The following is a 15,612-nucleotide window of genomic DNA, read 5'->3' on the forward strand; positions in this document are numbered from 1 at the left end:
CAAGCTTGTTTTATTTACAGTTAAGTGAGTTTCTGAGTCACTGATTTTTATTTGATACTTACACACACACACACACACCAAAGACTCCAGAGCTCAGGAAGGTAACGCCCGGGTCGGTCTTTGTGCCATGATCCGACCCCCTTTACTTTGTCCTAATGGACTTGTTTACTGTTGGTCATCTCTTGGCATACAGCTTCAGGAGACACTGCTCTGCAGTGTGGCTCCCTGCCAGACTTAGCTCATTCTCATTTTATCTCACCTCCTTGTTCCCATAACCCCTCTAATATGTTGCGGGGGAGGGGAGGAGGGCAGCAACTTTACCCACCCTCTTCTTCCCAGTTGCCCCACGATAACCCCAGGCCTACATGACTGAGAATGCGGTAGGGTAAGGGCCAGTAGGGTGGACAGCATTAGTCTCCTCAGGGTCCAAGCCACTGGCAAATAAACACAGATCCGAAAAAGGAAAGGCCTGGATTCTGTGACGGTAGAAGGCAAGGCCTCACTAAATGTTCCCTCCAAAGCTGGGGACACTCTAGGCACTGAGCTCAAAACCAGGGTGGCGCCTGCATTCTGCCGAGAGAAGAAAACCAACATGCCCTGGGCCTTTCCTTCCAGGGCTTCAAACCGGAGACTATTATAGCTGTCTTTCATGATGTCTTTCTTTGGTACACGGTCCAGCTTCTGCATGCAAGGATCTGTGGTTCCTGGGAGGCAATGCACAGGGTAGAGCCTTCTCTGCCTGTTCTTGACACAGCAGGCTGTTGCCCAGGAAGCCAAAGTGTGCCAAAGAATTAGAACACTTTAGCTCTGCTCATTACCAGCTTCCCCAGGAGAGGCAGGGTGGCATGTAAGGAAATGAAACTCGAACAGAGGGAATTAAACCATCTTCGAATTATTGACCTCAAGGCCCATTAAGAAGGAAGCGGCCGGAGGGCTGCTGCTAATGAGCACCAGGCTTCACTGGTGGGAAGTGAGAAAAGCAGCTGGCTCACCAAGGGGGCGCTAATGGGTGGTCAGACCCTCACTCCTGGGACTGGCAGGGACACATGACACACACATGTGGCCTTTCTGAGGGCTCTCCGCTTTTCACTGCCAGATAGCCAAGTGGGACTCAAATCCCCTGCCCCTTTCCTCTTCCATCATGGACTCAGGTGGACACGGAAGGTTTACAAACTAGGTTAAGATGGGCAAGAACAAGACACAGACACAAGATGTGCAATGACCTGCCGGGATTCCCTCCTGCTTCACGGCTAAAAGTCTTCTAAAAGGACGGCTACACCATTATGCATCTCAAGTTCCTTCCCTACACGATCTTCCCCCACGTGTGAAGCACTATCCCCAGGAGCCATGCCAGTCTACCAAGCTGTCCTCACACCTTTCTGGCACATCTATCTATCTCTCAGTGGCAAAATGAGGCCTTTCCCTAACAACACACCATGGGAATTCCAATTTCATTGGTGTTGATGTACATATCTGGGCAGATGACTGAGCGGGCTGCATAGTCGACTCGCTTTCCCATCATGTGCTTCCGGAACAGGCCTTCCTTCTTCTCTAGGATCTATAAAAAGCAAATAAGAAAGAAAAAAAAGGACAGAGTATTAAATAATTACGTTTATTACCTTCTTGCTTCTGCACTAGTTAGTGTATATCATGTGCATCTATGAACATGCAGATGGGAGCTGAGGACATAGAGCGGTTGTTGGTTGGTTATTACCAACCGTCTCCACTTGTGACAGGAGTCTGTCTACTGCTCACCTGTCTTATGCCAGGGTACTTTTCCATCATTAACTTGTCCATCTCACTGTCAAACACAATATTGACGTGGCTCTGAAGGCGAATCCAAATGTTGTAAAGTTTATCTGTGAGAGACTGGCCTGGAAGCATACTTAAAAAGGATCGGTCGATAGCAACTGAAGACTCATTTTCCTGAGAAGATAAATTCAAGGAAATAGGAACGATTGGAGAAAAACTTGTTTTTTACTCAACCTAGCTCTGATTGAAATAAATAAATAAATAAAGCTTAGCCTCTGAAATGATGAAACTAGAGTTAGCCTTTGAAGCTGACAGATGACTGACGAACTAAACTTGTCAGTATAGATCAGTACACATTAGTCCCATTATATTAATGTATTTGCTTGTCTCTTTTAGCAGGAAAATGAGCTCAGAATTCACAAGCACAGCAGCACTGTAGCACACGTCTGTAATTCTCAGCCACTTGAGAAGTTGAGGCAGGAGAGTCTTGAGACCCTCCCGGACTACACAGCAAAATCCTGTCTCAAAAATCAAAACTAAACTAAGATGTAAAAAAAAGTGTGTGTGTGTGTGTGTGTGTGTGTGTGTGTGTGTAGGCTCATATAGTGTGTGTGTGTGTGTGTGTGTGTGTGTGTGTGTGTGTGTGTAGGCTCCTATTTTAAGCTTCCTGACGCCTTCTTCACCAAAACTGAGAGCCTTATCAATCCTTCCCTCAGGCACTCTACTTCTGTGGCTTCTTCCAGCTAAGGGAGCTTCATGAGGAAATGCCACTTCAGTTAAAGGTTAGGAAAACATGGTTCGGTGAATTATAAAGACGCAGGGAGCCCTGAGCTCTACCCGCAGCACCTCCTACACTGTGTGATGGCACACACTTGTAACTGCAGAACTTGGAAGGGGGCAGGGGAAGAACTGAAGTTAAGGTCAGCCTTGGTTATATAGTGACTTAAAGGCCAGCATGAGACCCTGTCTCCAAATAATAATAAACAACAAATAATAAAAATAATAGTATTACTATTTATTTTAATGTAGGTCAAATAATTTCTTAAAAAGAAAAATGTTTGCCACATAACACTGCATGTCTGTAAGTCCTAGGTTGGTTAGATTAAGTTACAGGCTGATCCTCAAGCTTACATATTTATTTCGTCATTTAAAAATATTTCTATCTTAGTTTTGTCTCTTCCACTCCTCCTGTTATCTGCCCAGGGAATAGAAGTAGAGGTCCTAGGTGCCTTAGAGCACCACCTATTGGCCACAAATGGCCTAGGAGCTATACCGTAGTTCAAATGAGAGAAAAAAACTGTCATTGTGTCAAGGTTGAAGGCAGGCGATGATCCAGTAGATGACAACATCATGGTGATAATTTGGGTTTGACCGTACAACCACGGAATAAAGGAATCATCTAGGAGGGTGCATGTAGTTCTGCAGCCAACATTATGGACCCTTTGATTACGTGAACGATGCCAGAGGCCTATATAGCTGAACCCAGGGCTTATAGCATTTGCTGGTTTAGAGCCACTGCTGAAATGAATAAGACCTTGTCCACTGGCTTCTGGTATATCCCTAGTCCCTGGGAACAGCTCCTGGGAGAGCACTGCTATGGGAATTTAATAATGAACACAACAGGAAAAAGATAAGAATATGTCTAATTAATCAAAGGGAAACTGGTTTAGGGAATCAAGATGGCACTGGATTTTCTACAGAGATCAAGCCCTATTATTATTGACAAAAGCTTGTCTCTACTCTAAAGGGATATGAAAATGAATTCCTAGTCCTTGGATTTGGCTATCCTACGCTCTTCTGTCTCCTATACTGGAACAGGGCCTGCAGATGTCAACTCTCTTACACTGAGGACCTGTTCAAAGCATACCTACACCAAACCATCAGTAAACTTCAGCAGAACCAGAGGAAGTTTCAAGGAGCCATCCGAAGCTAAGTTCCCAGGGGACAGTGGTGCCACCTTGTGACATAACTGGCTGGCAGCAGGACTGTCTGAACAGTTGGCAGGAAGTGTGAGAGGCCCATCTTTCCAGACCGGGGAAGGCCATTTTTATTTGCATGCTGACCACATTTCGGGATGGGAGTGACCTTGGCAAGTGTTCTAAGTACCCAACACAGCTTTATGCTCACTATAGAGTTGATATAAGACTCTGAATAGTGAAAGGAAATGTCAGTGGGAACAGCCTTATTCTAAAAATCCCATTCTATATTGTCCTGGCTGCATTGCTGAAGACCTTAACGAGCCTAAAACACACATTCTTAGAGCTCGAGGGAAGATGACTACTTGCTTTACTGTCAGCTAGTGGTGCAGAACAGCCTAGATGTGAAACTTCACCATAAATTACATACATTTTATAGTGGAAATCAGTCCAAGAAATCAAAGTGACTTGACTAAAGGCACTGGATACAGACCTTAACCACAACTAGATTTATCTATCATCAGGCCCTGCTTATCCCAAGAATTCACACTGCCCCCCAGGGTGCTGCCCTCTGAAGTCAGCCTCTTGCAGCAGCCATTGCATCTGTGTCTGCAAAGGGTTAGAACCAAGTTTGTAATCATATCAGTCATCAACCAAGCCTATTATATCAGCACTGAGGCAGCCCTAACCTTGTCTGTGCTGAGTTCTGTCATCTCACAGGGCAGCTTCTGTTCTTGGGCCATCAATGCCAGAAGTTTCCGGATCAAAACTGCATCTTTCATGACAGCTTGTAAGTTCACCGTCTGGCCATTAGTAAACATCTGGTCCCCCAGGCGATTGACAGGACGATACCTACAGAGTGGCATAAGACTCCATGAATGTTCTTCAGCTTCTTAACCTACTTCCTGAATTAACATAACACAACCCACTCAAACAACCACCCATCTCTAGGACAACCAAGTAACAGATTCTTCAGGCTGCTCGCTACCTGCAGCCTTGGGTTGACAGTTTCCTGATTTCTCAGTGCCCCAACCCTTCCAGGCCCTCCTATAACTCCTTGCTCAATTCCTTGGCCCATCCTTTTTATGCAAAATAAGTTAAAGGGCATTACCTGGAGGGTGGCACCACTATGAAATCTAGAAAGAACATGCTGGGGTTGAAACTGGACTCCATGCCAATATCATCCAATCCCGAGAAAAGGTAATTCAGGAAGAATCCTGTGTTTGAAATAAAGTAACCAACAAGACCACGTAAGCCTATGTATAAGGACTGAGAAAAAAAAAAAAAAAAGAAAAAAACCAACCAAACAAAACAAAAACAGTAGGGGATCATATGTAGTTAGAAAACAGTTATTCATAAAAACAAACCAAAAATAAGACTGGGTATATGACAGCTTGTATGCCAGTAAGACAACATGAAGACATTCAGGGACAACAGTACTTAAGAAAATGAAATCAAGTCAAAATGAAGTTTAGCTTTTTATAAACAAAGATAAACTGGGCAGTGTGGCCTTCAATCCCAGCACCTGGGAAGCAGAAGCAGTCGAATCTCGGTGAGTTCGAGGCCAGCCTGGTCTACAAGAGAGAGTTCCAGGACAACCAGTTTTCGAGACCCTGACTTGAAAACTCAGGAAAAAAATAAAAACAAAAAAGATATGTAGCATCCTCTCCATGAGTATGCCAAGAAGGCTCTTTAGCAAACTGGATCCGAGACATATTTTAGTTTCAAGTAACTTAAAACAGCTTGGAGAAAACAAATAAAACCTGCCCGGCAGAGTATGTCACTAACTTGCTTACGCTTTCATTCCCGGTACCCTGTTAACACCATGCTTGTCCATGAGCATTTAAACAGAGCAGAGTCAGTGTCCCAGGACACGCTCTTAGAAGACGGATGCATAGACTGCTATGTATTCAAAAGGGAATGGAGATTTCCCTCTTTGTAGGGAACTGAAACACACAAAAGTTCATTCTCTGACACAAAAGGAATTCCCACACAACATTTAAAAGATCTTTTTCTGGGGGCTGGGGTAGAGTCCAAGACAGGGTCTCAGCTTGTAGCCCTAGCTGTCTTGGAACTCACTAACTAGTCTGGGCTAGGCTGGAACTCAGAGACCCGCCTGCCTCTGCCTGCTGAGAGCTGTTGTTAAAATAGGTGAGTGACAATGAGCCCTGCAGGGCTGCTTCACAGATGGAGTGGCTGGACTCAGTCACTGCAAGGCCGTGGTGACCCCCGCTCCTTTATGGCTCTAAGTCAATGTGTCCCAGATCTATGGATGGATTTCAGGGAAGAGCGACATTAATTAGAGCTTTGGTTGAGGAAGCTAAGCGTGGGCTAATGAAATGAACCAGGAAATCAACAGACAGAGGCTGTTTTTCCAGCACCTTCATTTTTCCAAATGGCAAAAAGATGCTCTTGGGCGCTGCTAGGTGTCAGGTACCCTCGCTTCCCCATCAGAGCTTCTTCAATTCCTGGAGCTGCTGGTTCTCCTTCTGTAACGAGACAGAGCCATTTTTGTGTTCCCATTCTAAAAAGCTTGAAACTTCCCCACAAACATCAAACTTTTCAACCCAGATTTCCACCTGTACTCTAATTTCCAGAGTGAGGAAAACAACGGACAGCAAGAGACCATCACCATAGCTTATATTATTAACAGAAGTATCTTCACGTCTAAATATTCTTTTCCAGTACTTTTGTTCATGTAGTACTTTACATGGCATTGAAATTTTGCCAGGCACAGTGGTACAGGCCTATTACCTCAGTATTCAGGATGATACAGAAGGGTCATGAGTTTTAGGATAGCGTGGGTGGGCTACCCAATGAAATATTACCTCAAGATTACAGAAATCTTACATGGATTTCTTTCTTTTTGGCTGTAGTTGTTGGCTTTTTGTTTTCTGAGACAGAAGAATTTCTCTGTGTCCTGGAATTCACTCTGTAGACCAGGCTGGTCTCGAACTCACAGAGATCTGCCTGCCTCTTCCTCCCAAGTGCTGGGATTAGAGGTGTGTACCACCACCACCCAGCTGCATGGGTTTATTTTCATCAGAACTCTGTTTATTTGGTGTTATCAGAGGCACACATGAACAAGTGCTATATAGTTTTCATCTGACTACTTTTTAGTTTGTTACCGAGACGATCTTATGCAGCCCAGGCTAACCTTGAAGTCCTGATCCTCCTGTACCCACCTCCCAGGACCTGGGCTTAAATAGTCTATGCTACCATGCCCAGCTCTAATCACCAATTTTTTTTTTTTTTTCTCGTTTTAGGAGACAGGGTTTGTCTGTGTAGTCCTGGCTGTCCTGGAACTTGCTCTGTGGACCAGGCTGGCCTCAAACTCAGAGATCTGTCTGCCTCTGCCTCCTGAGTGCTGGGATTAAAAGTGTGTACCACCATGCCTGGCTCCAATCATATTTTTGGATTCATGGTACTCTACTGAGGAAGTTTCCTAATTTATTCAACAACTTTTGGGCACTGGTTCTTTCTTCCAGGATGGGTTCTGGGGACAGAGTCTAAGTTTGGACCCTGAGCACTTTCATCCACTTGTTTCTGCTAGTCCCTGTGTGGAGATTTCCACAGATTCAAATACACTGACTTAAAAATACCACGGTAGTAGGTGAAGGTGACTTCTTGGACTAAGCAAAATTCCCTGAGAGGCTGAGCTATGCACAGATTAAGTAGAAAACTGTATTTGGGGCTGCCATTTGAGAGGCTAACTTCTAACACTCAGAGGAAGAACAAAGGTAATTTAAGTATCCTGTAGGATAAAAATTGTCACCATTTCCTCAATTGAAATGAAGCATTGCTCAGTTTTCCCTTTTTTGGATTTATCAGGGCAGGGACTATGCAGTGTGTGTGTTCCCAGCACTAGACAGTGGTCAGTACACAGGGGACAACTGCCAGCTGGAACACACATGCCACGGATTCTCAACTACCCACAAACAAAAGCTGTTGGCCCTGTTTTGTACTTTCAGTTAATCTTTCCCTTAACTAATAAAAAAAAAAAAAAAAAAAAAAAACTCTATTTATCTATTGATAAATGTATAGTTCATGGCATGGTGAAGATCAGAGTACGATTTTCAGGAGTTGGTTCTCTCTTCCCACATCCTGGAGATTAAACTCAGATTGTCTGGCTTAGCAGGAGGCATCTTTACCAGCTCAACCATCTCGACAGCCCAATGGGGGTAAATAATATTTAAGTGTTATTTATGCCAGATGTGAGGGTCCATGGATGTCTTTACACAAGAAGGTGGGAATCAGTATCTCTGTGAGTTCAAGGCCAGCCTGGTCTACAGAGAGAATTCCAGGGTTACACAAAGAAACCCTATCTCAAAAAAAAAAAAAAAAAAAAATCAACCAACTAAACAAACAAACAAACAAACAAAAAAAAACCTCAAGAAAACAAAAATAGAACAGTGCACAGATTTGTTATATATACCAAACCTTGTTGGAGTCTCAAGACAGAACATTTATCCTCCAGCCCCAAGAAGCAAGGACTCAGCTGAGGCCACACATGAGAAACACAGCTAGAGTTCCTCAGAGACCCGGCTTGCTTACCTGGGGGCTCTGCATCCTTCTGGCCAGATTTCTTGTGCGCTATGGCTGGATATGTGATTGTCAGCTTACTGTTGTGCTCCTTTCGAACCACTGACCGTCCAGTCCTATTCATGGGAACATGACGGGAGAGAAACCAACCCCAATGAGACATTTGATAAGCAGTGCTGAGAGATGGGCTAGAGCAGCTCAGCCAGAGAACGAGAAGGCTGATGGGCAATACTCACTTGCAGTGGGGACACCGCTTAGCAGTCATATGTGTCTTCCAAAAGTAAGCAATGAGCCTGCTCTTGCTTTCGCAGACATTTTTCACCTGTTCAAAGTCAGAATATTACAGTGACTTATTTTTAAGTAGGGTCTCACCTTGTAGCCCAGATTAGCCTCAAATCTGTAATCTCCTTACTTTGGTCTCTCAAGTAATGAAATTACAGATATGTAGTACCATACCTGCACCACAGTGTCTGTCATTCCGAAAAGAATACAATCTGTGCGTATTTAGTGGCTTTTCACTTTTGAACTAGAGGAAATCATCCTGGGGTGGTTTGAATGAGAAGTGCCCCACCCCCCGCCAGTTCAGGCATTTGAACACTTGGTCCCTAGTTGGTGGCACTGTTTGGGTGGGCTGTGGCACCTTTGGGGATTTGGCCTGGCTAGCGGAAGCGCACTAGTGGGCACAGGCCTCAGAGGCTCAGACTTGCCCCACTCCCAGTCTGCTCTCTGCTTCACATTTGCAGCTGAAGAGATCTCTCAGTCCAGGGTCTCCTGCAATTACAACTCCACCTCTGCAGCCATAAGTACACATAAACTCTTCCGTCCTTAGGGGACCTTTGGTCATGGCGTTTTATCACAGCAACACAAAGTTACTAGAGTACACCCTCACTTAAAGAACAAAAATGTCCCACAAGATAGTCTTTACACAGCGATCTGTGAGGTCACATGAAAGGCAATCAAACATCACTAAGGACAAGGCTCTGAGGTCCCTCAAGAAGAGCTCTTTGGTCTGGCTACAGCAGAGCATCTTGACATTGCCCCCTGCTTTCTATTCCTGAGCACAGAGGATGCCAGTTTGATGGAGATGATGCAGAGCCTTTGCCATGGAAACACTAACAATTCCATGTGGGCCAGTACCAGTTCTTGTTCATCTGTCCCTCGGGCAGCTTCTGCATTCTCCGTTTATTTACTACAACACCTGGCATAGGGGAACGGTGGTTATCACGCTCACGCTAACAGCAAAGCATTACAGAAAGGGAGATGGCAGTAACTCACATGTGCACCCTGGGACCCCAAGAGGTTGTTCTGCAGGATTTTGCTTGTGTACTCTTCTAACTCTTCTTGAATTTCGAAGGCGGAAGGATTAGCAGTTTCTTCGAGAAACTGAAAAAGAGGAAAGCTACTGTAATACTACAATACAGTAAATGTCTGATGAACACCATAGTTGTGGCTGACCTCTTCGAGGCCTGAGATCAAGCTAAAAGAGGAAAGGAAACCAGAGTTAGTTTGTGCTACAGCTTCAAAACAGTGGTGGAGCAGAGCACTTGCTTGCCCAGCACATACAAGGCCCCAGGTTTTACAACCAAACAGAACAACAAGCCTTTTCCTGTGAGTGTGGGCTGGACTATTTGGGTCAGTTAAGGGTTGCAAAGACCCAAGACAAAAGTGGGACAAAAGTGTTTCTAAGCTTTAATTGTCTGAAGAGCTGATAGATCAGTGAGGTAGAAGTGGGCTAAACTGCAGCAAAAAACAGGGTCCAGGGAGGTCAGTGCGTATGGGGCACACAGATTCTTATGCTCCCAGGTGCAGGGGGCACCCGGCACCCTTATGCATCTCTGTGGAAAACACTGGCACAGATGTGTCTGAGAACCCCTGGAGGTCTGTGTACAGATAGCCCTGGCCTCAAATTCATTTCTTAATTACCACTTCCCAAACCCAACACACAAACCAGCACCCTCAGGAAACAACCCTTGTACAACTGCACAGGCAGACCTTCTGCAGCTGCAATTCCAGAAGATCCAATGCTCTCCCCCAAGGCACACGGCATGTTATGTGAAACACATTTATACATTCAAGCAAAGCACTAATACATGTAAAATAAAAATAAAATAAAAAAAATTTAAAGAGAGAAGTTCCTTAATTCATTTTTTAAGGCTGAGCCAATATAGGTTCCCAAATTCTATAGGGCAATCTGAGAAAGGAAATGTACAGGTAAATCTGACTCAAGATTACAGATGCAAATTCCTAAGCAAAATATTAGGAAGCCACAGCTACCCCACATTATAAAGCAACTTCTATCATTGGGCATGGTGGCTCAGGTTTCTAATCCCAGTACTCAGGAGGCAGAGGAAGGAGATCTCTGTGAGTTCGAGGCCAGCCTTGTCTACACAACAAGTTCCAGACTAGCCAGGTCTTTAACAGGGATACTCTCTAATAAGACCTTACTACAATAATCAAAACAGTAAGTTAACAGCAATAAACTACTACCATCTAACTTCCAGACACCATCCAAGCCTTGAAAGCTCTCCTTATAATGTCTTTGACAGCAAAATGATCAGTTGCATCCATATGCTGACTTTCCAGGTCGTGAGGAGAACAGTTTTCAGGTGCTTCTTAGAGCAGCAGGCAGCCTGTCAGTCTTAGAATGGAATAGTTCCTTTGTCACTAAGGCCTTCACATTTCTGAAGTTGAGGGTTTTACAAAATATTCAACTTGGCAATGTTTGATGTTTCTTCATGAGCAAGATTCAGCCAATGCCCTTGTGGTTGGAAAACCCCGAAGCAATGTGCCATTTTTTGCCACAGCTTAGAACATAGCACATGATTTAAATTTTTAATGTCAGGTATTGTTCACTTAGACTACTTGAATGGGGGGGGGGTGGCTGACTATCAGACAGAAAGTGACAGTCTTCCTCAGTCTCTGTGGTTAGTAAAGATGATTATGTGTGAGGCAGAATGTACTGTAGCAGTGTGTGTAAGGAATATCAATGTGCTGCATAGTGTACCAGCAGCCCACTACTTAAATTATTAGTCATTCACATCATTCTCTATTTACATCCATGTGAACTCATGAATGCTGTAGATTCCTATTGCACTCAATGGCTCATAATAATTTACTACCACAATTTTTGATTGTCCCAGATTTGGCCGCTGTAAATCCCTCACATGGGCTGTGTCCTTTTGACTGACTGTGAGCACCAACTTGCTCTCTGGCATGTCATGTCACAGGCTAGTGTAATTTCTGATCCAAGCTTACAACCAGCTAATTCCTCAAGAAACCCTTGGACAAGAAATAATGTGCCTGAAAGTTTAGATGTGCATTGCCATCTACCTCTTCTACCACTGCTCCACACAGAGCCAGGGGAAAATATCTATCTGCTGGCATCATCATAAGATCCAAGGAGTACCAAGTGGTGTGGTGTGTGGTGCAGCCTTTAATCCCGGCACTCAGGAGGCAGAGGCAGGTGGATATCTATGAGTTTGAGGCCAGCCTTTTCTACAGAGTGAGTTCCAGGACAGTCAGGGCTATACACACAGAAATCCTGTCTCAAAATAAATAAACAAATATTCAGACATTCTGGAGACCATTGTGGGTGGTAATTAAGGACAACATACAAGCATCTCTTGATGTCCTAGTTTCTATTACCAACTTACCCTGCTCAGAATTCGCTCAAGTTCATAGACTGCTTGTAGGGCTCCAACTTCCAGGACCCTCAGCTGGCAGACCAACAGGTGAATGGCAGCTCGGGGACAAGTCAGCATGTGGCAATTTAAACAGGAGCCTCGGAGCAGGAGGTAGAGTTTCTAAAGAGTGGGGACAAAGAGAAATGGGACATTATAAAGAGACACAGTACTCATGGTGGTTTTCACTGTATAAGAGATTTTTTTCTTCTCATAGTGTATTTCCTTAAGAATTCTACTTCTGCCTCTATGCCTGCCAAGAGGAGAGCAACCCGAAAAGCCAATGACCTCAGGAGCACCCTCTATTAGTAGGGAGGTGACTGCCACCCAGCTTTCTGAAGGACACACACTGTTGAAGCAAAAGGGCATAAATCTGTGCATTAAATCTGAATTAGACCTTGAGTCTTGGATAGGTGGGTGGGTGGCTCACTAAACATTTCTCTCTAACATGAACAAAATCTAGCTGTGGCTTTTCTCAACTGGAATTCTCCAGGTAAATCTGTAGGGTAAGTTGAAGTTATAGGGCAAACATCCCTAATGTGAGAATCTAAAATCCCAAAGTTTTTGAGCCCTGACATACAAATAAAAAATTCAACATCTATTTAGTAAAAATGCAGGCACATAAGAAATACACATAATCTCCTTCAGGCTTCGTATATGAGGTATATATAAACTATGAGTGAATTCATGTTTATATTTGGGTTCCATGCCTACAATATCACCATTATGTAGCTTGTAAAAATTCTAAAACCTGAAATTCAAGACACTTTTGGTCTCAAGCATTTTGAGCAATGGGCACTCAAGGTGACTTGTACTAGGTCTGTCAAGGGTTTTTCTTTCTATAGAAAGAGGAAGAAGAGATGGTCCTCACAAGCCCAGCAACCCCAAGACCCACACGACCAGGGCTGCACATACATCGAAGAGGAGAGGGTTGTACACTGTGAGCGGGAGCTCAATGTGGCCCAGGTGTCCCGAGCAGCTGCTGAAGTCCTGCACACAGGTGGAGCACACTTCTTTGGAATCTGCAGGACCCAAAGCCAAGTCATACAGGCCATTTGCTGAAGGGTTTCCCAGGCTGTCCACATAGCGAGGGTTTGTAATGGATTTTACACTTAATTTCCTGAGATTAAAAAAAAGATTCAGGGAAAGCTCAGGTTATTAACTTCTCCAATGCCGAGGTGAGAGAGGCAGGTTATAAACCAGACTTGACTAGAGAGTCCAAATGGTTCAATGAGGGGATTGCCATTTAAGAACTCCTGGATACAGAGTAACAAATACAAGAAAATTAAAATCATAAACAACTTCCTTATGCAAGGTTTCATCAGCTTGTGTAATGGAATCTGTCAAGTAACTAGTCTTGTACCCATTAACAGTGTGTTATTATGCCACATATTGACAGTAAGTGTTATACAGCCCTGTGTAGTCTACTCAACTCTATTTGTGTGTTCACACAACAATGAAAGCCTTGTCAGTCTGGCTCCCCATTTTCTAAATTAGATGAGATTTAAAAGGCAAAGTAAGCTTTGTAAAGTACATTTACATAACATTTAAGAAGGATACAAATTACTTAGCTGTTTTGTTTTTCAATCCTAATTTTTAAAACTGCAACAAAATATACATAAAACATCCCCTGTAAACCATTTTTAGAAGAGCAGTTCAGCGGTATTAAGTTCGCCACACTGGGCCATCACCGGCACCGCCCACCCCTAGAAGCCTTCATCTTGTAAAACGCAAACCCCACTATATATAAAATCATCCCTCTTTCCCTGCCCCCTGGCAGTCACCTTTCCTCCACTTTCCATCCGCATTAACCTGACTGTCCCAGCTCCTGCTTAAATAAATTGAACAGTCACTACCTGGCTTTCTGACTGGCTTGTTTTATTAAGCACACTACCCTTAAAGTTATAGATAAAATATGCCTTTCCTTTTTAGGGTCGAGTATATACATGCTGTGTATATATGCCAATTCATCAACTCATCCACTGATGGACAATATATGGGCTCTTTCCACTTTTTGGCAATAGTGAATAAAGCTGCTATGATGGTGTGTACGTGCCCAGGAGAATTCCTAGGTCAGACAATAATGCCATTATTAACTTGATGTTTTTTTTAAATGTCAGCACCATCCTCATCAACTCTTGTTATTTTCTAGGTTTGTGTGTGTTTGTTTTTTTGATAATACATGATATGTTGAGGTGGCATCTCACTATGGTTCTGATCTGCGTTGATTTTAGGATGCTGGGCATTATTTCCATGATATGTTGAGGTGGCATCTCACTATGGTTCTGATCTGCGTTGATTTTAGGATGCTGGGCATATTTCCATGTGGTTTTTTTGTTTGTTTGTTTTTGGTTTTGGTTTTTTTTGTCCATTTGTAAGTATTTTATGGCACTGTGTATATTCAAGTCCTATACTGCCTTCAGTGTTGAGGACAGCAAGGTGATCAAGGTGAGTGGAGTAAAAGCAAGTTCAGGACCAGAATGGCTGTTCCATGATATTAAGGGCATGGCATTTACTCTGAAGGAGACAGAAAGCTACCAGCTCCTAACAGTAAATGGGGACATTAATTATTTAATACCAGAGCCAAATGTCACTGGCCTCAGCAAGGGCATCCTTGTAGACCATCAGTTCTCAGGAGATATCCTGCAGATCAGATATCTACATTACCATTCATAACAGTAGCAAAATTACATATATGAAGTAACAATGAAGTGATTTTTTTATGAAGAAAAAAGTATTGAAGGGTTGCAGTATTATGAAGGTTGAGAACCACTGTTGTAGGTTTTTTTTCCAAGAGCAAACTCCTAGGGAGGTTTTACGGATGATATTAGTATGACTACAATTTACACTGTAGGACAACTCTGACAGCTGTGTGGAGGATTGACTAGATATGTATGAAGGTTAGACAATCTGAGCATGACAAAAGACCTGACCTAAGGCAGTCACAATAGAGAAAAGGAGAGTAAAATCAAGTTAGACACGTAGCAAAAGTCTAACAAATAAGATCTAAGAGTGGTGTCTAGAATTATTTCATTTTGTATTAAACCTGGCTCGTCGCTTTGGAATGATAGTTCCTTTCAGTTTGTGGAAGTGAGGGTGCATGTTGCGTTTTTAATGCAAGTTTGAGATGCACCTATGTTATCGTGATCAAAACAGGGTTAAAGAAGAGTTCCCGCGACTTCACAAAGTAGAACAAGGCCTCAATTTGAGACTTAAAGGTTCATCGTTGCTTGGACGAAAGGACAGCAATCAGGTAGTTAATACGCGCGTGGCGGGCATGAGAGCATAAAACTGGTGCGTTAACGAGGAAGATGAACGGATAGACGTAGCAAGGCAGGGCACCCCGAGGCCCAGCGCATTCCTTCCTAGTACCGGCAAATAGGAGCCAGGCAGCCGGACGCCCGGACAGGGTCGGCGCGAGGCCTTCTGGGAACCGTAGTTCCCGGCGCCCGGTGCCACAACCACGCTCTACGCGCATCCCGCCGACTCCTTACTTGAGCTCCTCAGCCGAATACATCCCGAAGGAAATGCCCTGAAGTCGCCTCCATGGCGTGTGCTTGGAGGCCAGCATCTTTCGAGTCAGTGTTGAGATCCGTCACCCAGAGAGAAGGTCCCGTCAGCTCCGGCGAAATCCACTCAAGTGCTGCTGCGCGCAGCCACCATGTGTTTCCCACCGCGCGTGCGTGCGGGGAGCACCGCCTGGCGCATCGACTTGGACGAGC

The 15,612-nt window shown here is 44.0% G+C and overlaps 1 protein-coding gene across 1 annotated transcript in view; it reads right to left on the reverse strand.

Annotated features, from left to right (window-relative positions):
* Nucleotides 1-15,556, reverse strand: part of Polr1a (RNA polymerase I subunit A) — a 53,229-nt gene extending 37,673 nt beyond the window's left edge. The window contains exons 1-11 of the mRNA XM_051203273.1: nt 15,385-15,556; nt 12,806-13,010; nt 11,864-12,013; nt 9,486-9,593; nt 8,447-8,532; nt 8,223-8,326; nt 6,050-6,157; nt 4,780-4,885; nt 4,358-4,520; nt 1,756-1,926; nt 1,436-1,558 (exon numbers count right to left, since the gene is read on the reverse strand). Coding sequence (XP_051059230.1) covers nt 1,436-1,558; nt 1,756-1,926; nt 4,358-4,520; nt 4,780-4,885; nt 6,050-6,157; nt 8,223-8,326; nt 8,447-8,532; nt 9,486-9,593; nt 11,864-12,013; nt 12,806-13,010; nt 15,385-15,461 — 1,401 coding nt within the window. The 5' untranslated portion in view covers nt 15,462-15,556. The remainder of the gene's footprint in view (nt 1-1,435; nt 1,559-1,755; nt 1,927-4,357; nt 4,521-4,779; nt 4,886-6,049; nt 6,158-8,222; nt 8,327-8,446; nt 8,533-9,485; nt 9,594-11,863; nt 12,014-12,805; nt 13,011-15,384) is intronic.
* Nucleotides 15,557-15,612: the final 56 nt, after the last annotated feature.

The sequence above is a fragment of the Phodopus roborovskii genome, unplaced genomic scaffold (assembly GCF_943737965.1).
Source record: "Phodopus roborovskii unplaced genomic scaffold, PHOROB, whole genome shotgun sequence".
Classification (NCBI taxonomy): Eukaryota; Metazoa; Chordata; class Mammalia; order Rodentia; family Cricetidae; genus Phodopus; species Phodopus roborovskii.